The sequence below is a fragment of the Callithrix jacchus genome, chromosome 5, assembly GCF_049354715.1.
Source record: "Callithrix jacchus isolate 240 chromosome 5, calJac240_pri, whole genome shotgun sequence".
Classification (NCBI taxonomy): Eukaryota; Metazoa; Chordata; class Mammalia; order Primates; family Cebidae; genus Callithrix; species Callithrix jacchus.
The window spans coordinates 86,718,725-86,743,140 of record NC_133506.1 but is presented as its reverse complement, the minus strand read 5'-3'; the positions used below and the strand labels follow the sequence as shown (position 1 = coordinate 86,743,140).

The 24,416-nt window shown below is 52.7% G+C and overlaps 2 protein-coding genes across 22 annotated transcripts in view; both read right to left on the bottom strand.

Moving 5' to 3' along the window:
- The window catches only part of MAPT (microtubule associated protein tau), a 130,956-nt gene that overhangs the window by 25,315 nt on the left and 81,225 nt on the right, over positions 1–24,416 (bottom strand). For 9 of the 21 annotated variants that reach the window (XM_035300255.3, XM_035300260.3, XM_035300257.3 and 6 more), the window contains 6 exons: positions 23,606–23,671; positions 18,425–19,489; positions 14,943–14,998; positions 12,187–12,384; positions 10,704–10,830; positions 6,773–7,038 (listed from right to left, as the gene is read on the bottom strand). In XM_035300255.3, coding sequence (XP_035156146.3) covers positions 6,773–7,038; positions 10,704–10,830; positions 12,187–12,384; positions 14,943–14,998; positions 18,425–19,489; positions 23,606–23,671 — 1,778 coding nt within the window. The remainder of the gene's footprint in view (positions 1–6,772; positions 7,039–10,703; positions 10,831–12,186; positions 12,385–14,942; positions 14,999–18,424; positions 19,490–23,605; positions 23,672–24,416) is intronic. The other 12 variants (XM_035300265.3, XM_035300267.3, XM_035300266.3 and 9 more) reach the window with 2 other exon arrangements.
- Positions 2,904–3,977, bottom strand: STH (saitohin). The gene is given in 4 exon segments (XM_078375597.1): positions 2,904–3,097; positions 3,099–3,181; positions 3,184–3,343; positions 3,891–3,977. Coding segments are annotated over 4 exon segments (375 nt in total). The 3' UTR covers positions 2,904–3,052.

The following is a 24,416-nucleotide window of genomic DNA, read 5'->3' as shown; positions in this document are numbered from 1 at the left end:
ACAGCATTCTATTGCCATCTGGTGGCTATTTTGAATATTGCACCCCAAGGCTTTCAAAGCCCTGCCGCTTGGGTAGGTTTCTGTCCATCCTGGGCTTCCAGGCTCTGTGCTTTTCAGGTCTTCACATCCCAACTAGTGGCCTAGACATCCTCCAAGAACGTGCCTTTAGCTCCATCTTCTCGAAGCCAACCAGGCTCCCCCCATGCACAGGCCCCTGGGCCCTTCCCTGGCCATGATCCTTGCACACCCACTTCTCCCCCTGGGAGCCCCAGTTTTCCGGATCCTGCAGCTTGGGCCCCACAGGAGCAACTTCTCTCTTGCCCTGCATGGGCCCTGCGACTCGCTGCTTCTTCAGATCTCTGTGCTTCCCAGGGACCCCCCAAAAAGGGCTGCTGGGCCCTCACCCCACTTAACCCTCCCCAGCAGATGCCCACAGCCCACCGGCTTCAACACTTGAACCGCCACTGCCAGCTGAACGGAGCCTCTCTTTGGGGCCACTTTCCACTGCCCTCTGTCTTGTTGGGCAATGCCCAGCGGCCTGCAGCAGCCCCAACCTCTCTTCTGCCAGTGTGAACTCTCCCAGCGTTCAAGCTTCACACCCCTTAGTGCTGAACACATGGCCTCAGCTGCCCCAGCTGCCTCCAGTTCTAGCTTTATTTTGCTTTTGCTCTAAAGATCTCCATGTTGCAGCAGTCCACTGTCTTCCTTTGGCTCCTGCACCCAGCACTCTGGGTAGCGGCTGTCCTTTCCAAGGTCACTAACCAGGTCGCAAACAAGGGTCTGCCTGTCCTTTCTGGCTTGCTGACACTCAACATGGTGGGGAGGTGGACCCAGCAGTGCGGGCTGCTTCCTTGCATGTCCTTCCCTGCCAAGCTCTCCATCGTACATTCCTCCTGCTGCTGCCACTGGCTCTGTTTATCTGCTCACCTGTCCCTGTCCCCTGGCCTGGGCCCTGGGGGCAAAAACTCTTAGCACAGAGCCTGGTGCTCAGAGGTGCCCCATAAGTACTGGCGGAATGAATAGAAAGGAATAAAATAAGGAAGGAACTGGCTTTTTTTTCTTTTTTAAATAGAGTCAGGGTCTCACTGCGTTGTCCAGGCTGCAGTGCAGTGGTGTGATCATAGCTCACCGCAACCTCACACTCCTGGTCTCAAGCGATCCTACCACATCAGCCTCCCAAAGTGCTGGGATCACAGGTGCGCGCCACTGCGCCCAGCAGGACCAGCTCTAGATGCTGTTCCACGTTCTGCTTCACTGGTTGTGTTCTCTTTATCTATTTTTTTTTCTTTAAGAGTTAGGACTGCAAGGTTGTGTTTCTGATTTATTTCTGCTCTTATCTTTGTTTCCAGATTCTTAATTTATTTTCTTGTGTTTTTTCCCCCATTAAGAACCTAATTTATATGCTACAGTCATTTAATTTTTTAAATAACATAAGTATTTAAAACTATGAAATCCTTCTAAGTACGATTTGGGGCACCTTAATATAATGTACAGGATTCATTTTACTTTACATTTTTTGATATAGGGGCTCGCCCAGGCTGGTGTTCAGTGGTGTGAGCATGGCTTACTGCAGCCTTGACCTCCTGGGCTCAAGTCCTCCCGCCTCAGCCTCTGGAGTACTTAGAACTACAGGTCAGTGCCACCATGCCCAGTTAATTAAAAAAAAAAAAAAAGTATAGAGATGGGGTCTCCCTATGTTGTCCAGGGTGATCTCGAACTCCTGGACTCTTGGCCTCCCAAGTGTTGGGATTAGGTGTGAGCCACCATACTTGGCCCCAACAAAATGTTTTAAAAGCTGGTCTTTTGTATCTTTGTCTGGACACACCCCCCACTCCCACAGGCCAAATGGGGCATGGATGAGCTTGGCAAGGGGCATGTGGGCCCCAGGGTCTGGCCCGGCTGGGTCTGGCCTGGCTGGGTCTGAGCTGAATGAGGAGCCAGGCACTTGGAGTCTGCAAGTAGGGACAGAGTCAGGACCAAAAGTGGAAAATCAGTCACTGGATCAGGGTGCACAGGAGGCCGCAGTGGTTGAGGCCGACGGTAGGGGTCAGCAGTAAGAACCCAGGCCACTGTGTTGCAGCCAGGCTGCACACTGGAGTCACCGGCAGGGGGGCCCACCCTGAGACGATAACAGGTCCGGGGGAGGCTCGGGCACTGGGATGATGTTTAAAAGAATCCACTCACCCCCCCAGGTGACCCCCTTTTGCAGTCAGGATGGAAAACTGCCACCCACGACTCACCTTGGTGGCAGCGTCAGGGTTTACAGATCTCCTGGCTCCCCGCCCAGCTCTCCCTCCTTCCCTGCAATCTCTCCCTGTACCAGCCAGCGCTCCAGTGTGGCCGCCTAATTCTCTTCATTTTCCTTTGAAAATAATTCCATCTGGGGCTCCTAAAGCAATAGATGTTCACTGCAGCAAATCCCGAAAATGGAGAAAAGCACAAAGGAGAAAACAGATGTTTCACATTTTTTCCCAGTGATTTACACCCGTCTGCGACAGCTTCAGCCTCTGCAGGTTCCCGAACGAGATGTGGCTCCTGCTCTCTTCCATGTGAGCATCTGTTGCAGCAGGATCCAGTTATTCCTCAGACGCCACCAGCTTTGTCTCTTTTGTAGCCAAACTTTATTGAGCACTTATTGTATGCTGGGCACTGCATGAGGCCACAGGGACCCAGAGGTCTCAGCAAAACCTCGTGGAGCCTTCAGGCCCGTCTAGGAGGCGGCGGTGTGAGACCCTTCAATGGGTCATGTTGAAGGCCCTGGTGTGCGGACCCCAAGGCAGACACGTCACCTTGGCCTTTTTCTTTGTCTTTTCTCCTGGAGATTCGTGTGATGGTCTTTGTAATGGCTGAGGTTTGTTTCAGACAATTTTTCTAGGCTTTAATGGCCCTTAAGGGAGGCTGGGACTGTGTCCTCTGCCACTTTTACACACTTTGTCCCCCAAAATATCTCAGGAGAGGTCAAGTCACCTTTTCTCCTTTAACCCTTTAGATCTGGACGTGCCATCTCTGCCCCGCCTGGTGACGTCGTAGCCTGGACCTCGTCTGCCCCTTTCTACACTTGGCATGAGGTTGCCTGACTCTTGCCCCTCATGGGCGGGGCAGGGGCAGAGAAGCACAGGGTGCGAGGGGCAGGTCTGGCCCTGAAAGGGGCCTTCGATGGAAAGTTGTTGTCTTCGTTCAGCCCATTCCTGCTGCTCTCTTCAGAGCTTTAAGAACTGGGCCAAATGGTGCCCACACCTTCCAAGCCAACCTCAGATGAACTCGGGGCTGACAGGGGAGCTACTGCCCATGCCAAGCTGAGGGTTCTGTCTCTGGCAACCTGAATCATCCACTCACAAGCCGGCTATCTGCCCACTTGTCTTGTGGGGGCTGCAAAAATGCGTGAGACATGGCTCCACCCTCAGTCATGGCCCAGATAGACAGCAGCAGACACATGTTCAGTGTGGTCAGGATTCTCCGGGGCTTTGAGAAGAGAGAGAGGAATCCAGGAAGACTTCCTGGAGGAGATGGCAACTGAACTTGGGCTTGAGGGAAGGGAAGAGGTAAGGAGAAGAGGACACTCCCAGCCGTGGAACACAGGGCAGGGCGTGGCAGAACCCAGGGGGCCCCAGGGATGCCTGGGTGGGGAAGCCCAGATAGGGAGCCACAGATTCAGGCTGGGAGGAAGGGAGGTTTGGGGGCAGAATCCTGGGGGGCCAAAGTCCAGGAGTAGGAGTCTGACAGGGCAGGGAAGGTTCCAGAGAAGCAGCTATGATCCTAGAACAGGGACAGGGAGGCTGAGAGCAGAAGGGACTGGGCCAGGCAGTGGCACAGTATGGTGTGGAAGCTCTGGGATCCTTGGTGCCACAGGGTCTCTGGAGTGGTGACGTGTCTGCCCTGGGGTACAGTGCCTTTCGGGTGCTGCCTGTCACGTAACTCGAGGTGATCCTTGGTATGCCTGGGCGGCAGTCTGGGTACTGGGGCAGGATGGGGTGCATGGGTGGGCGATGGGAGGAAAGGCAGGCAGGACCTGTGAGGGCCCCTCTGGGGTCTTGGACAGCACCAAGGCCAGGAACCCTGGAGAAAGAAGGTCACGGTGGTCCTGAGATGGGGCTTCTGGAGGTGACTTTAGAGAACCGAATGAGGTTGGAGGGTCTGGAGGTGGGGAGCACACTGTCCCGGGTGGAGGCGCAGAATGGTTTCCCTCAGCTGTGGTACAGGACAGTGGCCCGGGGTCGCCTGTGAGTTATTTCCCCAAGGCCTCTAACCCAGCCATGGTGGTGGGTGAGGGTCCAGAGAGCCTCTTCCACTGCAAGCTCCACACATGCCCGAGCAGGGAGAGGCAGGACCTTTCGTTTAACCCAGATGGTTTGCCATCAGAAGGGAGGTCCTGAGATGCTCTCTTCCTTCCCTCCCTCCTGTGTTCCAGGGGCCTCTGCCCTTGTCCCCACGGCCCTGCGGGAGCCACCGTCTGTCCTTTCCTCGATGGGAGAAGGTGCTCTGGGCAGCAGCTGAGTCTTCCCCACCTCTGTGCACTGCCTGGCACACAGGGGCACTCAAAGGAGGCTGGATGCACAGAGGCAGGGTCTACACATGCATCCCTTTAACCCGACCGTCCATTTCCATCATGGCAGGATGGGGCACTGCACCCACAAGCTTGTCCGGGGGAGGGGAGAGGGGGCTCCTGCATTGAAGCCTGGGCCACAGAAGGTGGCGGGAATGTCTGCCTGTGTGTGGGGCAGCTCTGCAGGCTGGGAGGAGCTGGGGGTCGCCACTCTCCTTTGGCTGTATTGAGTCACCGCACCCACTGGTCACAGCCACACAGTCTCCTTAGTGGTGGAGAACTGGCTGCGTAGTTTGTGTTTCCTTTTTCAGAATGAGGGAAAATGGTCCCAATGTGCCATGAAAACAGGGCACATGGGGACAGCCCTGGCGCTGAGGGAGAGGGGGCAGGTAAGGAAACACCCCCTCAACGGAAGCCCTTTCCCTGGAGGGCCCTTTCCCCCAAAGCTTTGTTTGAAGCTTCACAGAGGGGTCAACTTCAAATCAACGCCCTGAGCAGTGGGCCCGGAGTCTCTTCTGGAAGGAGGTGGCATCTTTGCACAGGGGAGCGCGGGCACATGCCACAGGGGGAGTTCCCGTGGGCCCAGGACCAACCTGGGTGGTCCCAAGTCCTGTGTCCTGTCAGTGAAACCTGGCGGTGCTCTACCAAAAACCAGCCCCCAGCCTGGGGCAAAAAGACAAAGGACCTGCTGGGTTCTGGGCCCCAGGAGGCCTGGACCTCCCACTGGGCCCTGTGGATTGGGAAGACCAATGAGGTAGGGTGCAGGCTTTGAGGCAAGGTGCCTACGTGCGCTGATGGCCATCCTCCCTCCACATGCCCCAGGCTCAGGCCCAAATGACCATCAATTCCATGATATGAAGTGCGCCTGTGTGGTGGAGGCAGCTGTCCCACAGGCCCAGGGTTCTGGAAAGCCCCTTAGCCCCCGAGGCCGGTGTACAGAAGGCCCAGCATCTGCGGTCTGAGTAAGCCAGTGTCCTCTGCACCCCTAGTCTCCTCTTTGCCCTCCCCCCCCAGCACCCCCAGTACTGGGTGGCAAGAGGGGGTTCCTGGGCTGAACTGTGGTCTCCAAAAATTCATATGTTGAAGCCCTAACCGCCCGTACCTTAGAATGTGAATCTATTTGGAGATAGGGACTTTAGGGAGGTGATTAAGTTAAAAGTGAGGTGATCAGAGTGGGCCCGAATCCATGGTGTCCTTATATGATCAGCACTCGCAGAGCCACCAGGAGAGGGAAGACCATGGCAGAGCGGGGCAGAGACGGCCACCCACGGCCACAGACAGGGCTTGGAAGAAACCCACCTGCCCACAGCTGGCTGGTGAGGAGGCACACTGCTGTTCTTTCACTGTGGTGCTTTTCATGTCAACCCGAACACACCCAGACAAGGGGCACAGGGACAGCAGTGGGGAAAGGGGTCCAGACCAGGCCCCCGGAAGCCCGTGCTTCTCCACCTTTCAGAAGCTGGAGAGCTCGTGAGAGCACCTGCTTGCCCCAGAGGAATCAGCTGATCAAAACAGAACCCCCAATCTCTCCAGAATCCAGAGGAATCTAACCTAAGCAGATGCCCCATGAGTGGAGATGCCCACCTACGGGTGGCAGCATGTTCTAACCAGGAGCCAGATGGGGAACCGCTGTGGGTGCCCTGACTATGAGAGCCTCCAGCCATGGAGACACAGCCCTGCCATCGCTGTCTGATTAATATGCGGTGAAGATGCAAGAGAAGAGCCAGACGTTCTCTTGCCTGAGCAGGGCACTCGCAATGTTGTAGAGAACCCAGTAAAAAACTGACCTTCCTTGAAGAGGTCCGGAGGGGACTGCGGTGTTACGTGGGAGTAGGAGCCGAGCACCCCCACACTTCCAGGTGCAGCCCCTCACACCTCCACGCGCAGCCCCCTCACCTCCAGGCACAACCCCCCGCACCTCCATGCACAGCTCCCTGTACCTCCATGCGCAGCCACCCCCCCGCACCTCCAGGCGCAGCCCCCCATACCTCCACGCGCGGCACAGCGCCCCCCCCCCAGGCACAACCCCCCCGCACCTCCAGGCGCAGCCGCAGCCACCCCCACCCCCTGCACCTCCAGACGCAGCCCCCCCCCACAACTCCAGGCGCAGCCCCCCCCCCCGCACCTCCAGGCGCAGCCCCCCACCCCCGCGCCTCCAGGCACAGCCCCCACCCCTGCACCTCCAGGTGCAGTCTTCCCGTGCCTCCAAAGGCAGCCAGCCTCTCTTACCTTCCCGCCTCCCGGCTGGTGCTTCAGGTTCTCAGTGGAACCGATCTTGGACTTGACGTTCTTCAGGTCTGGCATGGGCACGGGGGCTGTCTGCAGGCGACTCTTGGTGGAGGATGGCGACTTGGGTGGAGTACGGACCACCGCCACCTTCTTGGGCTCCCGGGTGGGTGGGGTTGGAAGGGACGGAGTGCGGGAGCGGCTGCCTGGAGTGCCTGGGGAGCCCGGGCTGCTGTAGCCGCTGCGATCCCCTGATTTCGGAGTTTCACCTGGGGAGGAAGGAAGGCAGTGAAGCCAGGACTCGGGTAGGTGGTGGTCAGAAAAGGTCCTGGGGGCTACCTGTCCCCGAGGGTCCATTCCCAGGCTTACGGTTCGGTTAGGCAGGTGAGGGCCAGGTTGGAAGCACAGCTACAGCAGCAGGAGGCGGCTGCCAGCCGCCTCCCTGCCTTTTTGCTTAGGGACGGAGACAGAGACACCCTTTCCCAGGAAAACAACGGAAAATCATCAACCACCATCCAAGACCCGCTCCCAGAGAGGCAGCCAACTTGGCCCCACGGTCTTTGGGTCAAGAGATGGGCTCCTGCAAGCTGTGTGGTCTCAGGCAAGTCACTTCCACTCTGAACTCAGAGGCCTCAATTTGAAAATGGAAATAATTATAATACCCGGGGCAAGGGTGGCTCCAGGTGGTGGTAGAAAAGCTTTGCAAACCTCTAGTGCAATTCTTCAGGGCCTTTATCCTAAATAAGTGTGACTCAGTGACGGGACCCAGCTCAAACCTGCACGATTCTGACCCTTCCCCCCAGGGTGAATGTTTGCTGTTGGGCTAGTTCAGGGCTCCTGCCAGCTCCCTGGGTCCTGTGTGGGATCTGGGCTCCAGAACAGGATGCCTGCTCCACACCTGCCTGTCCCTAGCTGTTCATACAAGCCATGCGGCTTCACGCTGCTGTGCCCTGTGGTTCCCCCGGCCATGCATGGCAGATGTCAGTGCCCCTTTCTAACAACCCAGAAGGCTGCTGGGGAGTCTCCTCTCCATGCAGATTCGGTCCCTCCCTCCTCTGGGCATCATTTCCCTCCAAGCTTGCTTCTGTCACTGCACATCCCAGGCCCCGTTACACCTCAGCACTGCGCTACTCTGTCTCATGGCTCCGTGTTTTCCGAAGTGTGGCCCACAGAACCCTGTGTCAGATCTCCGGAGCTTTCAAGGAGGAAAGTGGGACTTGTAAAATGCAGATTTGTGGGCCCCATGGAGAATGGATAGAGCAGAATTCCTAGGGGTGTCGCTTGCAAAGCTCATTTTTCTCAAGCTTCCCAAAGACTGAAGTCTGTCTGAGAACTGCAAGCCTCATGCTCCTGCCGAGGTGCGCTCAGCTCCCCTGCAGTTTGAGGACTGACTTTCCTGTGGGTCTTGAAGCTTCCTGCAGCAATGCCCCTGCCCCGCCCCAGGCATCCGCTGTAACACACACCTGCTGTCCTGACCTGGAGAAGGGCAGCTCTTTGTTCAAAGCTCCTGTGTAGCCAATGGGCAGCTTGGCCAGTCACAAATAAGCACCAGTTCTTTTTTTTTTTTTTTTTGAGACAAAGTTTCACTCTTGTTGCCCAGGCTGGAGTGCAATGATGCTATCTCGGCTCCCTGAAACCTCTGCCTCCCAGGTTCAAGCCTCCTGAGTAGCTGGGATTACAGGCGTGCGCCACCACACCCGGCTAATTTTTGTATTTTTGGTAGAGACTTATTTTAGTAGAGACTGTATTTTTGTATTTTCAGTAGAGACTTCTTTGGTAGAGGTTTTACTGTGTTGGCCAGGCTGGTCTTGAACTCCTGACCTCAGGTGACTGACCTGCCTCGGCCTCCCAAAGTTCTGGGATTATAGGTGTGAGCCACCACACCTGGCCAGCACCAGTTTTTAGAATTTGATTTCCATGTCTTTTATTTTTATTTATTTATTTATTTATTTATTTATTTATTTATTGAGACGGAGTTTCGCTCTTGTTACTCAGGCTGGAGTGCAGTGGCGCGATCTCGGCTCACCGCAACCTCCGCCTCCTGGGTTCAGGCAATTCTCCTGCCTCAGTCTCCTGAGTAGCTGGGATTATAGGCATGCGCCACCATGCCCAGCTAATTTTTTGTATTTTTAGTAGAGACGGGGTTTCACCATGTTGACTAGGATGGTCTCGATCTCTTGACCATGTGATCCACCTGCCTCAGCCTCCCAAAGTGTTGGGATTACAGGCGTGAGCCACCGCGCCTGGCCCCAATGTTAAGTGGAAAAAAAAAACAAAAACAAAAACCAGCAGGATCCAAACCTTACTTAAAATCCCGTGAAAATTCTGAGAATTATCTCTAGATCATATGCATAAAAAAAAAACAGGCCAGAAAACACGAGGCAAAAAGACAAAACCAACAAACCTTAGTGAGCAGCCGCCTTGCGGGGGCCACCGGACCGCACGTGTGCATGAAATGCCACTGCAGAGACAGGCTCTGGGCAGCTCCCTCAGGCCAGGAGAAGCAGAGTTACCAAGATCCAGGCCAGGCTTTGGCCACAGCCCACAGCAAGAGCCCCAGCTGCCTGCGCACCACCAAGGAGCCAGTGCAGGTCAGGGGTCCCCACAGGGTGCAGAGAACACTTCACCCAGAACACTTCACCTGGGCAGTGGGAGAGGGAAGCACCTTGGGCAGTCTGTCCCTAATCCCAAGAGGACGATTTTTTTTTTTTGAGACAAGAGTCTTGCTCTGTCGCCCAGGCTGGAGGAGTGCAATGGTGTGGTCTCAGCTCACTGCAACCTCCTCCTCCAGGGGGTTCAATCAATTCTCCTGCCTCACTCTCCTGAGTAGCTGGAATTACAGGTGTCTACCACCACGCCTGGCTAATTTTTTTTGTATTTCCAATAGAGACAGAGTTTCGCCATATTGGTCAGGCTGGTCTCGAACTCTTGATCTCAGGTGATCTGCTCACCTCAGCTTCCTAAAGTGCTGGGATTATAGGCATGAGCCATTACACCCAGCTATGACTGTTCTTAATAGCACTGCTGGCTGTAAAATATCTTGATGGTTGCCTTACTGGATATTCCAAACCGACTGACTTTTACTCACAGGAGCCCAGGGCAATGGGCCCAGCATGCGACTGATCAGCTAAGACCCTCAGGGTTTGCAGCTTAACCCCAGCAAGTTAAGCTGCCCAGGGGTTGAGCCCTGAGTGACATCACCCATTGTGACCCATCCAGGCTGCTCCTCTGTCTCCAGAGACATTTATCTCCAGAGTCTCATGTGGGGACTGCCTGTCTGGAACCCTGGATTTAGGACCAGAGAGGCTCCAAGAGCTGCTACTTAGTAGTCATGTGACCCTGTTTTCCTGGGGCTTAAAAAGAGCTGGTTAGACTCAGTCAAACTCTGCGAGGCTCCATTTCTTTCTTTCCTTCTTTTCCTTTTTCTGTATTTTTATCATTCTAGAGAATCACCCTCAATTTCTTCATTGATAACAAGGATTCAGGCTGGGCGCTGTGGGTGGACACCTAATGTCAGGAGTTCGAGACCAGCCTGGCCGACATGGTGAAACTCCTTCTCTACTAAAAATAGAAAAAACTAGCGGAGTGTGATGGCGGGCGCCTGTAATCCCAGCTACTAGGGAGGCTGAAGTAGGAGAATCTCTTGAATCTGGGAGGCAGAGGCTGCAGTGAAGTGAGCCAAGATCACACCACTGTACTCCAGCCTGGGTAACAAGAGTGAAACTCTATCTCAAAAAAAAAAATAAAAGTAGGGATTCAACATCTGCCTCAGAAATCAAAAGGACTGAGAAGGAAATGAAGATTCCAGTGCTTAGTAAACTGCAAGGTGCTAACCAGCTGTGCCGGGGCTGTTCGTTCTCAATGGCCTAAAATGAGGGCTGCACCTATTGAGAGCATCAGCTTCCTCTAAGATTCAAGACAACACTCTTCTTACCAGAGCTAGGTGGTGTCTTTGGGGCAGGCGGGGTTTTTGCTGGAATCCTGGTGGCGTTGGCCTGGCCCTTCTGGCCTGGAGGGGCCGTTCCCCGGGGTGTGGCGATCTTCGTTTTACCATCAGCCCCCTGTAAATGAAACATGGTCGAGGGGTTTTTCACCACTGGGAAAAATTACTGCCACCAAGAGTCAACACCAGCCCCACTCTGCCACCTTGATTTAAAGTGTGGCTAAGACTGGGGTGACCCTTGGCCTTCTAGATGCCACAGATGTCTTCTACAATCACAAGGGCTTGCTGGGCACACAAACCCACATCCCCATCCAAACTCCGAGTCCCCTGATGACACTTCCTCCCAGAGGAACTGTGAGCATTAGTTATCAGCATGAGTTGTCCCCAGGCCCACAGAGCTTACAGCAACGATCAGGTCACTCTCCACTCATGTCAGTCACTCACAGTGCAGGACATTAGTGCATTATGGATATGTAACATCCATTTTCTAACTCTTACTGGATTAACTGATGGTGGTTGGTGTAGCAGAGGCCCTTGGAGACACTGTTGAACCTGACCAAGCATGCTGAAGAGAGCTAGGCCACGTTCTTTCATTCTCTCCCAAACAACCCTAAGGCCTCAGGAACTCCTTGGGTGTGCTCAGAGAAGGTGAGCACCGAGGAGGTGAATGCCAGCATCACTGACAAAGCCGCCAGAGAGGGGAACAGGTGCTGGCATGGCACAATCTACAGACTGAGGGCAGTCCCTGAGTTCAGCTACCCAGCAGATGACCCTTAGACATAACACAAACTCAGAAAGAAACCGACATTAACCAAGGACCACAAGCTAGTCCAGTGGGAAGCAAGCTCGTGGGGCAGGTGTTACTGTGCCATGATGCTGGCCTACCCAGATCAGGGCCATCTGGAAGCAGGTTTGCTTACTAAAATCAGGAAGGGGCAAAGGAACCCAATGACAGTAGCAATTTTGATTTTGATTTTTGAGACAGGGTCTTGCTGGGTTCAAGCGATACTTGTGCCTCCACCTCCCGAGTAGCTGGGATTACAGGTGTGCACCACCATGCCTAGTTAATTTTTGTATTTTTAGTAGAGACAAGGTTTCACCATGTTGGCCAGGCTGGTCTCAAACTTCTGACTTCAGGTGATCCACCTGCCTTGGCCTCCCAAGGAACTAGGATTACAGGCGTGAGCGACTGTGCCCAGCTTTAGAGTAGTGATTTTGAAACCAAGGTCCTGCTAAGTGTCTTAGGGGCTGCTGTTATGAGGGCCTGCGGGGTGCTGAGAGGTATGGCCTTGAGCTCTCTTTTCCCCTTTGTCCAGAACTCTAACTATTCCACATGGTGCTTCTATGTAGAGCTCATTTGAAGAAAGATCTTTGAGGCTAAAAAAAAAAAACCAAAACAAACAAACAAACAAAAAACCCACATTTGCAAACCATGGCAGAGCAACCTGGTTCTTTTCAAAGGTGGTTTCCTTACCTTGAATCTCATCTCCTTTGCTCCAGAACTGCCAGTTCGGGGAGTGACAGAAGAGACGCATTTAGGAGAGGAAGGTGGCTCTGGGCACACGGCAGGGCTGGAGGGTTGGATCAGAGGGTCTGAGCTACCAGGAGTGGGGTGTTTGGGGCTAAGGCAAGGCCTAGCTTTCAAGGTTTTAGCAGAGGAACGTGTGGATGTCTTAAACATAAACATAAATAAAATCAAAATAAAAGTCAGCACATGGAGGAGGGAAACAAACTGAAAAAAGGACAGTAACTAAAAATAAATAAGGCAGGTAATGGTTGAAAGCAGTGATCTCCAGGCTGTTTACATCATGTATCCTTAACATCCCTTCTGATTAGTAAGAACAGGAAAGGGATCATCCTCCCCAATCATAGTTCTATATGACCGACTTACTCAACTCGCATCTGACAGAGCTTTCAGAAGAGGACACGAAAAATGAATGGAAATTCTAGTATGTTCTTTCTCCAGCCCGTTAGATGTTATTGTGCCCCTGAATTTGGAGACCACTGGTTTAAAGGTGCTTCACATGAATAAGCTGATGGAGAGCATCAAGGTGCATGAATCTCAGGATGTTACTCAAGAAAATGCCCCCAAGTGTGTCATAGGTCCGAAGCGTCCCACTTTCTACTCAATTCCAGGCAAGGCGCTTTTTTGTCTGCCCATTAACCCATGGGTTCTTCCACCACACTGACAGACTCATACAGCTACAATCAGGAGTATACTTGCCCCAAGTTGGAAAGATTCTATCTGACATCACTTAGGGTACACCCACCCCCACCACATGTGCTTTCTGACTAAAGTCTCAAATTAAACTAATATTAACACTGTCAGGTGAATCCTAATCTGGCCAATATTAACTCTTTTTTCAGTTGGTTTGTTTTAGAGACGGTCTCCGTCTGTCGCTCTGGCTGGAGTGCAGTGGTGCCATCATGGGTCACTGCAGCCTCTACCATTTGGGCTCAAGTGATCCTCCCACCTCTGCCTGGCCAATTAAAAAAATATTTTTTAAGAGATGGGGTCTTGCTATGTTGCCCTGGCTGGTTTACAACTCTTGGGCTCGGGAGATCCTCCCACCTTAGCCTCCCACAGTGCCTCATGCCTGGGATTACATGAGCCACTGTGCCAAGCCTGCAGTCTTAACTCCTTTTCTTTTTTTCAGTTTGTCAGTGTAAACAATGCTAACTCTTGAACTTGTTCCACATGAAGAAGCACCAGGGATGGGTGGGTGTCTGCATGCCTATCCCTGTGGAGGAGGGGCCTTTGGAGCCGGGATGCAGGAGAGATGGTGACTGATGGCCACAGTCTGTCCTGCCCCAGCGGGATTTTGACAGGTGGGCATGGCCCTGGAGGAGAAGGGGGTGTTGGGAGTTGAAAAGGTCACACTCTCAGAAAATAAAGTGGGGAGGCTAAGCCTCGAGGTGTTTCTGAGAGTGACTCAGAGCTCAGAGAAGGGTCCTGACCCAGATTTCACTGGGCTTCTTAGGCGTGTTATCTTAACACTTTCCAGTTCCCCAGTGAAGTGGCAGAGGCCCTCTGTGTGGCCAGGCTTGGTGAGGAGGAGAATCCATGAGATGGGGCAGAAATGGGAGAGGAGGGACACAGGCTGGGGCCCCAGGGCTGATGACAAGAAGGCAAATCTGGGGTGGGGGTACTGACAACCACTCATTCCCTCACTGCCCAACTGTCCAAGGTCCATCATAGACCTTTCCCTCCCTAGACTCTGAGCAACTCCAGGACAGGGATGCTGTACCCATGTGTACTGAATGAATGAATGAATGAATGAAAGCATGCATGAGGCTGGTATTCCCTGCCCCCTGGTCCCAGTACTAAACATGCACCAGGATTGACAGCAGCTGTCACTATCACTTCAGAGATCCAGGGCAGTTCTCCAAATTCCCACAGGGCCCTTTGCTGCCTCACTAGGTAAGGATGCGGAGCCCCAACTCTGCAGGTACTTCCGGAAGCAGCCCCAACACACCAACACACCACCGAATGCCCAGAGCTACACGGCAACTGGAGATGCCCTAGGGGCTCCAGTACTGATTAAAATCCAGGTGTTTCAGACAGAATTTATGTTGGAAATTTTAGATACCTTTAAGAAAAATAGGTCTTATCTAGCGTCATGGTGGGATTTTCCAGGAAAAATGCTGCTGTGCAATTACGGGAGCATTTCCCCAGACACCAAGTCATTGAGAGAGTAAGTGATGGGCGAAGTGCAATGCTGAGGACAGGCAAAGATCTGGGTGCAGTTTATGCAGTGAGTGGATGGCTTCATTCACTGTCCTGGGGATGCTTTTCACACACACCTTCATTCACTGTCCTGGGGTTGGTTTTCAAACACACCTTCATTCACTGTCCTGGGGATGCTTTTCACACACACCTTCATTCACTGTCCTGGGGTTGGTTTTCAAACACACCTACACTCACTGTCCTGGGGTTGGTTTTCAAACACACCTTCATTTATCAGGGTCTCACTGAAACTATGCTAAGGAAGCTGCAATCAGGAGCATGACATCATGAACCTGCCAACTGCTCTTCCCTGGGGTAGGCATCAGAACGAATAAATGCTGAACTGTTTAAAAGCCTGCACAAAAATACAAAGCACTTTAAATGACAGCTGTACTTTAGTGACAAATGCTCCCCACATTATACATGAGAATGAGCTTGCACATAAAGCACAGCTTCTCTGTAAACATGACCAGCTGCAGAGCTCCGTGGTGTCATCAGCTTACCTTGGCTTTTTTGTCATCGCCTCCAGTCCCGTCTTTGCTTTTACTGACCATGCGAGCTAATAAAATAGAAAAGGAGAATGCCTGTCACACTCCATTTTCACTGTTCACAGAAAGAGCCAGCTGTGGTGAAGTTGGATTTCTCCGGGTAGGTCCACGTTCTGTTTAGTTGGGTCTGGTGGAAGCCCAGGTGGTTCTCTTTTCCCTTGAATCTGCTAGGTCTCACATTGTTAGTATCAACACAGCACACTGGGGTCATTGATTAGAGCAACCTGGCAAGAGGGGGAAGCAGGTTGGCTGAGGGTGGGGCCATGCAGAAGTGACGCAGCACAAACTGTCACAGGGACACGCTGGCACAGAGGCTATCTAAAGAAGGTGCAGGCTCCCTAACCCATTGGCTTCCCAACCTGCAGGCTCCTGCTGTTTCTGCCAGGGTCAGCTTCACCCCACTGGGGTCAGCCCCACTCCATGGATGGGTGTTTTAAAAGCCTCAGGGCCATAGATGTTGGTAGCTCAGTGAGGATCCAGCCTGGTGCAAGATCCAAGGATGGGACGTGGGTGAGTTGTCTCCACCAGCAGCCTGCCTTGGCCTTGGTTTCCTGCGAGGTGCCTGCTCACCCTCTTGGCCTTGGAGACTGCCTGGAGCCACCCTGGCCTCCCCTGCCCATGTGGCCAGATTGCCAGCAGTCCTGATGCCCACCTTCCTGGCCATCTTATGCTGACCACCCATCCCCATCCCCATTCCTGGTCACCTGCCCCCAGAATAGGAAAGCCTGGCAGGGGTGTCTTTATCCCCTAGTTGCTGGTTGGACCCCCGGAGCCCACCCCTCACTCTTGGGGGCTTCGGCCACCAGCCCCAGCTGCTCTCAGATGAGCCAAGCCCAGCCCTAAGCCAGGCCTGGGGGTTTCTTGCCACTTGCAGGCCTTCAAAGGGCACGAATCCTCACTGCTTCCCCCAGTTAGCTACAAACCAGTTACCATCATACATTCCCACAGACAACATCGGCTTTCATCACGCTCCGTGGTGAAACCAGTCCACTGACCTGTCTGCCAGCATCGGCACTGACTCACCCTTCTTCTCCTCACAGTCACTGCTGAAAACTGATGAGAGATTTTCTTCTTTGTTTCGATATCATGCTCCCCCTGCCCCATGGACAATCGGGTCTCTCGGAGCTTCTCATTGGCTATTGTCACCTGGATTTCTAAAGGACCAGCAATGAGTATGCCCAGAGGTTTTCTAATACACCCTGTGGCAGAATCACCGCTAACAGACTCCCAGGCTTACCCCACAACTGCGTCTGTAAGCCTAAAGTGGCACCCAGGAACCTGCACTTTAACAGGAGCCCCAGGCGGAGCTGACCCATGTGTTCTCTCCTTTGCCCACATCAACCAGCACCATCCATGGCACACCAAAAACATCTGCTAGACTGGCATTTCCCAAGCTATGGAAGCACTAAACAAGTCCTCTTCCAGGAAATGTTAGCAGAGAGAATCAAGTATGTTAGGGAAACCTACTCTGTGACCTTCTTAGAGGCCCCAGTGTCCATTAGCACATTAAAGGCTCTGACAAGTCCTGCAGCAGAAAAACCTATTTAACTTAGTCTGCTTTTTCCCCCCAATCACTGGGCCATGGAACCTTTTTTTTTTTTTTTTTTTAAACCCAGACATACCTATAAACCTCCAGTAGACCAGTATTCAAGAAAACATAATTTCAGGAAATATTGTAGTAACCTGTCAAGTCAGTCATTTGTCCCCAACTGTTTTGGACTTTATTTTTATTTATTTATTTATTTTTGAGACGGAGTTTTGCTCTTGTTACCCAGGCTGGAGTGCAATGGCGCAATCTCGGCTCACCGCAACCTCCGCCTCCTGGGTTCAGGCAATTCTCCTGCCTCAGCCTCCCAGGTAGCTGGGATTACAGGCACACGCCACCATGCCCAGCTAATTTTTTGTATTTTTAGTAGAGATGGGGATTCACCATGTTGACCAGGATGGTCTCGATCTCTTGACCTTGTGACCCACCCTCCTCAGCCTCCCAAAGTGCTGGGATTACAGGCTTGAGCCACGGTGGCCGGACTTTAAAATAGGATATAGGATTTTTTTCTGTCTTAACTTTATTTTTTGAGATGGAGTCTCACTCTGTCACCTAGGCTGGGTGCAGTGGTGTGATCTTGGCTCACTGTAACCTCTGCCTCCCAGTTTAAGCATTTCTCCTGCTTCAGCCTCCCCAATAGTGGGGACTACAGGTGCGTGCCACCACACCCAGCTAATTATTTGTATTTTTAGTAGAGACAGGGTCTCACCGTGTTGGCCAGGCTGCTCTCAAATTCCTAACCTCGTGATCCACCTGCCTCAGCCTCCCAAAGTGCTGAGATTACAGGTGTGAGCCACTGTGCCCAGCCTCTGTCTTAACTTTTAAACACAGGCTTCTTTATAGTATTTCAAAGTTTTCTCTAAAAGCAAAATCTAATAAAAATGTAACAGATGCTTACAACCGTAAGCTTCAGTAACATCCATTTCTGGGCTCTGCAAATAACTGAAATGCTAAGGGTCCCAAATGCATGAACAAGCCCGCCTTGTGGCTATGAGTCCTGTGGGACACCATCTCTCCTCTCCCCAATACTTGGGAATCTCACCCCACCAATCCCACCCTGCAGGGCTGCTGTGATCACGTTCCCAAGGGCTCAAGATGGGCCCCACTCAGCTCACCCTGGCAGTGGCAGCAGGAGGATCCCCTTGTCCTCTGCTGAGGGAGGTGGAGCGGCGGCATGTGGACCAGGAAGACCTTGTCTCTGCTCCTTGTCTTCCTGCCACAAGGCAGAGCGGGTGGGGGCAGGGTGCTGGGCCAAAGGCACAGTGTGGGCTCTGGGCCACCTCTGGAGGCTGTCACTGCTGTGTGTGTCACCTGCTCTGTGTGTCTCCTGCTGTGTGCCCTGAGCATCTCTGCATTAGGAGTCCCCACACTCCTGCACCTCCTGGGAGGTGCTGTGGGATGTGGGATGGGTGTGTCTTTCTGAGCCAACCTACCTGGATCCCCAGCCTGGCTCTGTCACTTACTACTCAGTGGTCTTCCGCAAGTTACTGTACTTCTCTGAGCCTCCATTTCCTCATCTGCAAAGTGGGGCTACTTATGCCTATGTGGGAGGGTTGGAGAGTTCTAGACGAGAAGGCACCTGCCAACCTCCTGGGGGCTCATGGGCCATAGTAGACAAATCAAGTGGCCAGAGTCGAACAAGGTGGGGCGCATGGGGCAGGGGTGCTGGTGGCATGCAGAGTGGTGCAAGCGTGAGGGCGCGTGCGGCCACAGCCTGGGCAGAAGGAGGCCGGGGGAGTAGAGCAGCTGTGCCCAGGTGTCGGTTTAGTGGCATCCTAGGAACGTTGGAAGCAGCAGGAGTCAGGAGGGCCGGAAGCTCAGTGGCAGTGCCCGCAGCCTGGGAGGCCCAGGAGGTCCCCAGGGAAGGAGCGAGGAAGCTCAAGACACAGACCTTTGAGTTGAGGGACCCGACTGACGTGTTTCCCCTGTGGAGCAGCGGCGGGCTGCTTTTCAGATGGCTCTGGAAGGTCAGCCTCTTTTGTGTCCTCTCCTAAAGAGGGTCCCTGGGCCTCTGCCCCGTCTCCAGGGGCCCCTGGAAATGCAGCCCTTTCCGAATCCTGCTCCGAGCACACCTGCTCCTTCTGCACGTTGGCTGTGATTTCTACGTGGAACGTGAACTCGGGGGGCACGTCCTGCCCTTCAGCCAGCCCTGCACTGGGCCCGTCAGGCTCTGAGGCCGGGGTCTCTGCAGAAACTTTGGAGAGGAAATCGACTGGGAGGGGGATGGTGCCTTCTGCTGGGAAGCCTGGGACACTGGTGGCTTCTCTGGTGAATGTCTGGGGAGGTGGTCCATCTCGGACTGGGGAGACCTGGGAGGGAGGGGAGTCCTGTGGGGAGGACTCATCAACGTCTCGGTCTTCATCCACCTCCTTCTCGTCCCCCGGCCTCTCTTTGCTCCCGGTCCCCTTCAGTGGCAGCTCCTCCGGGTGCAGATCTCCCAGAAGCTGGCGCTTCAGCAGCTCAGGGGCATGGCAGCCACCCTTTGTGTCCTCAGGTCCTGTCCCCAAAGGCTGGTGTGTGGCCTCTCTGCGGCTCTCAGGCAGGAAGGGAGCCCCAGGCATGCCAGACACGAGTTGGTGGCTCAGGCTTGGGGTGCCTGGCTCTCTGAGGAAGCCTTCCTGGACCATCTTACCACTCTCAGGCTCCATGTGGAGATATGCAGGGGCAGCGGGCTTCAGAAAGGCCGGACCCTCCTCGGTCCAGTTCCCGCCTTTTGGTCCCCACTCCTGGGAGGGCTCCTGAGGGCCTCCTGTTGGAGGAGGTGCTGGGCAAACAGGACGGTGCTGAGGAAGGCTTGCAGTCAATGGGACAGGAACTTCCGACTTTTTCTCCCTCAGGCACGGCCCAGAGACCCCAGGGGCCACTCTGCAGGGTCCAGGCTGGACATAAGCGCTAAGCTCATTGACCCGGGGCCTTTCAGGTGCCTTCCTCTGCTGGCCCGGAACTCTCAACTCCTCTGGTTTGAAGAGGCAGCGATAGCAAAAGGTTAGCAAGGTCACATCAATTGCTTAAGAGAGGGAGCATCATCCTGGACAAAATGACATTGAAAGGGCATCACAGGTCCCCTGACAAAGAGATAGGAGCATGGCTCTGGGCTCATCTCATTGCCTTTGGTGCTGGGAATGACAGCTCTCCTGGTCTAGCTGCCACCAGCTCGCTGGGTGGCACTGGGTGAGCCCCTGCCCTCTCTGGGACTGTCACCTCATCTGTAAAGGGGAGTCTTGGATGTGGTGACCTCCGAGGCCCCTTCTGATATGGGTGTTATTCCTCTGCCTGTGATGGGCTCCAGTTGGGCATAGAGTATGTCACACATCTGGAGCCAGCCTAGGCTTAATCACTGCGAAAGCAGGAGAGCTACAGAAGTGTCTCCAACATTCTAGAAAATCTGAGTGTCCCAAAGATTCTAGCCTCTAGATGGTACCTGGCTTGGGTGTAGTGAGACTCCCCTTTCCTCTCCCTACCTTTCACTCTTCCCCCTGCCACCTTTTTTTTTTTGATACATGGTCTCACTCTGTCACCCAGGCGGGAGTGCAGTGGTGCAGTCGTGCAGTCACAGCTCAGTGCAGCTTTAAACTCCCGGGCTCAAACGATCCTCCCGTCTCAGCCTCCCGAGTAGTTGGGCCCACAGATGCACGCCACCATGTATGGCTAATATATTATTTTTTATTACTGTAGAGATGGGGTCTCCTTATGTTGCTCAGGCTGGTCTTGAACTCCCGGGCTCAAGCAATTCTCCTGCCTTGGGGGTTACAGGCATGAGCCACCATATTTGACTTCTGCTCCCTTTTTTGGTAAATGAAACGAGTGAAACCGGTGCCCACAAACTCTACCTCAAGCACAGTGTCTGACAGATTCGGAAAATCCAAAATGTGTGATCGTCAAGAACGAAGTCTTTACCGACTGACCTGCCACAAGACTCCTCAAAAAAGAAGACCCATTCAGATCTACCGGGGCCACTGACCGCAGACAAGCCCCCTGCACAGCTGAGGTCAGCCCGTTTGGGAGGAAGGGCTCTGCACGGCAGACAGTGATGGCCCTCAGGACCACCACCGTGCCCTGGTCACACAGCTTGCTGCTCGCCAATCCAGCTGATTAAGGGCACACTTCATTTTTTTCTGGCTCATTCATGTGACATTCATTAATGTGGCTGCGTGTTAAGAACAGGAGGATTACACTCCTTGGTTCTCCTAATAAGCACCCTTGATGTTTTTTTTTTTAACTCCCAACTCTTTGAATACCCCACCTTGTCCCAGTACAACAACATGCAACTCAACAGCTCTGCTTTAAACAAAACCTGCAGCCCTGAAGGATTTGGGGGCTTGGAAAAGAAAGAGATTTGGATGAGGCGAGGGAGGAAGGTGCAGTCATGGACGCACAGGTAACACGTGGGCCTGACCCAGTCGGAGACAGGGTGGTTGCCATGGCCTCCTCCCTGACAGGCCCGGTTCCAGCGCAGCAGCACCTCCAGCCTGACGCTGGCCACGCTTAAAGCTCCTGCAATCCCTGTTCCTACATCCACCACAGTGCCTGCCACATGGCAGGTGGTTAAATCAGTGGATCCTGCGCGAATCAACTGGTGTCTCTGCTTCTCACAGGCTCTGTAGGTGTCTTATGGGAGACCTTGATCAGTCTCCGGGAAGATCAGCCAGAGGCAACCCTGAGCCTGAGCGTCAGGACTGACCAGAGGCAGGGGCTGCCCCTACGCCACCCCGACGAGCCAGGTCTCCACTGCCTTCTAGAAGACGCTTTCCTCCTGGAGTTTACTACAGTGCTCTTGACTGGGATGTTACTGTACTCTGATATAATACAATACTTTAAGAAACACCATTAAAAAAAGAGACAAGGACCCCAAACATAAATAGCAAATGTTCCTTGAAAAATCATGGATACAGGATTGTACTCTGTGTGTGTGTGTGTGTGTGTGTGTATCAATGAGGAAACTGACATGATCAATTACACCCCTGGAGGAAGAAGCCAGGTTAGGAGAATTTTTTTTTTTAAGACGGAGTCTCACTCACTTTGTCGCTCGGGCTAGGGTTCAGTGCCATGATCTCAGCTCACTGCAACCTCCACCTCCCAGGTTTAAGCAGTTCTTTTGCCTCAGTAGCAATTCTCTTGCCTCCTACTCCTCCCGAGTAGCTGAGTAGCTGAGATTACAGATGTGTACCACCTCACCTGGCTAACTTTTGTATTTTTAGTAGAGACAGGGTTTTACCACATTGGCCAGGCTGGTCTCGCGCTCCTGGCCTCAAGTGATCTGCTTGTCTTATCCTCCCAAAGTGCTGGGATTACAGACGCAAGCCACCGCACCCGGCCTGGTTGGGAGAATGTTCTATTGATTTCCTAGCATGCTAGGTACTCAGTAAATATTAAATGTAGCAATTCCTAGGGGTTAGAAGGCGTTCAAGATAAATGAGTATTGTAAACACAGTAGTCCAGGTAGGTTAAGCCCCCATGCCCTCTTCAGGAGGCCTGGTCTCCCGACACTTACAGAAGAAAAGTCCACCCCTCGTATATAGGCCTTCCCATATCTTATTCTCAACACACTGCAGCTCTATCCTCAAACACCTTATTCCATTTTGCTAATAGGTACTTTATCCCTATAGGATTCCAGGCTGCTGTCAGAAAACGTAAAATTCAGTGAGCACGAAAGTCAAGTTCCCAGGAAAGATGGTGGCCAGTTTTTTTTTTTTTAATTGCATGCAATATGTTCTGGGGGCATGTAGACATAGCCTACACTATAAATTGGCAGAAAAACAAATTCACTTCTATTTATGAAAATACGTGATTTCTAGGGATCATACTTTATCAATGCCTCTAATCTTACCTAAGCTGAAAAATATAACCTCAGAGAAACAGGAGCCAGGCTTCTAGTTAATTTCACACATCATCTGAGATTCCACCCTTACAGTCGTCGTCCCTTCTAACAGTTTTTGAAGCTCTTTGTTAACCTAACAACAAAACTGAGACTTTCTGTGTCATGTCAGAAGAGAAATGTCACCTGCTACAGGCTATGACCCCTCTGGGGGCAGGAATGTGTAGTTAGGCCTCAAAATACCCTCAACAAGGCAGAGTCTCCTAGAATGAGATGGCCTCAGAGGCAGCTCTAAACACTGGACAAATCCCATCCCTCGGGAGAAAAGAACAGCATCTTCCCTGCCCTTTTGCAATCTAGAAACTTCCACATTTTACAGTAGGCTCTCAAGTTTGTTCATCTCTCAGATGACAGAAAACAAGCTCAGCCCACATTATGTCAGTATCAGAGGCCTTCTATTCCTAAAGTCAGGAATCTCTAGGATTTTTAAAGTTTTTAAGATACTTATGATAAATGATTATGCAAAGCTGCCTTTCTTGAACACAGTAGTTTGGTTCCTGAAAAGAAAATCATGAGGTTTGAAGGGTACACAGAAGAAAGTTTACAAGCAATAGCTTGGGGGTGACATGGTTAAGCCTCGCTCCTGGATGGGCCAGAGGGCAGCCTGCAGCAAGAACTGTCCCCACACGTTTGAGTTTCTTTTTTTTTAATATGCAGTTTCTCTCTTGTTGCTCAGGCTGGAGTGCAGTAATGTGATCTCAGCTCACTGCAACCTCCACCTCCCAGGTTCAGGTGATTGTCCTGCCTCAGCCTCCTGAGTAGCTGGGATTACAGGCACGCGCCACCACATCTGGCTAATTTTTAAATTTTTAGTGAGGCAAGATTTCACCATGTTGGCCAGGCTGGTCTCAAACTCCTGACCTCAGGTGATCTGCCCACCTGGGCCTCCCAAAGTGCTGGGATTACAGGCGTGAGGCACCACGCCCGGCCTTGAGTTTCTGTTACACATTCATTCTCAACTCTCATGTCTTTCGGGACACTAAACGCCTTAAGAATTGCCCAGAAAGGGTGTTAGAAAAAAAAACACTAGGGCTCTTTCTAAATTTGAGCAGCCAACCTTTGATAAGAACTAACTCCCTAAAATCTCCTGGACTTGTGAATTAGGGCTCAGGTCCAAATGATCTTTTCAGGGCAAAGCCCACCCCACGTTCCTCCTCCTAACCCCCAATTCACGGCAGGCAATTCCAGTTCACTGACCTTGGGTCACGTGACCAGCGGCTTGGTCTTCCGGGGTGGGGGTGTCTCCAATGCCTGCTTCTTCAGCTAGTGTGTATATCAGCAAATGAAGGGGGAATAAAAACAAGACAGTTATTGTTTGCTAGAAACCAAGCTCTCTATATCTTCTGGTATTTTTCCTAAAACACTCAGGGAAGTCACATCCCAAGAATACCAAGGTGCCACAGCTCTGACTTCTCTGCAAATGTCATTGCAGATGCTGGTGATAAAAGTTCACTAAACGAAATGCACAAGACCCACATGCAGGTGTGGCTACAACCTAGTAGGAAAGGCTTTTTCCACTTTGGGACCGGGGTCCTGGATGCCTCACTCGACAAGGACACACAGGATGAGTGAGGTCAGAGAAGCAGTTTGCTGCTGAGCCACGTCGTGCAGGCTGTGTCTACGCAGTGACTGTACCCAAAGTCCCAGCCAGTGCCCCAGGAGGGCGGGAAGTTCAAGGAAAGGCTTGGCCTGGGCTGTGGTGCCAGGGAGATGGGGTTCATATCCAGGAACCAGCATTCATTCAACCTCTCTGAGCCTCTGTTTCCTCATCCAGAACCCTGAGATGAAGATATTAGTTTGTCTCCTAGAAGGACGGTGAGGGTTACTAAGAGAATTTGTGTGGACATGTTTAACCTGGTGCCTGGCACACAGTAGGTGCCCCTAACTATTGTGTTTCCTTCCTCCCAACTTCTGGGCAAATGCTTTTCACAGAATGTCCTGAATGGGTGCTACCTTGTGAGAGGGAGGCTGGCAGTGCTGGTGAGCAGATTTGGGGGTGTCTTGGGCT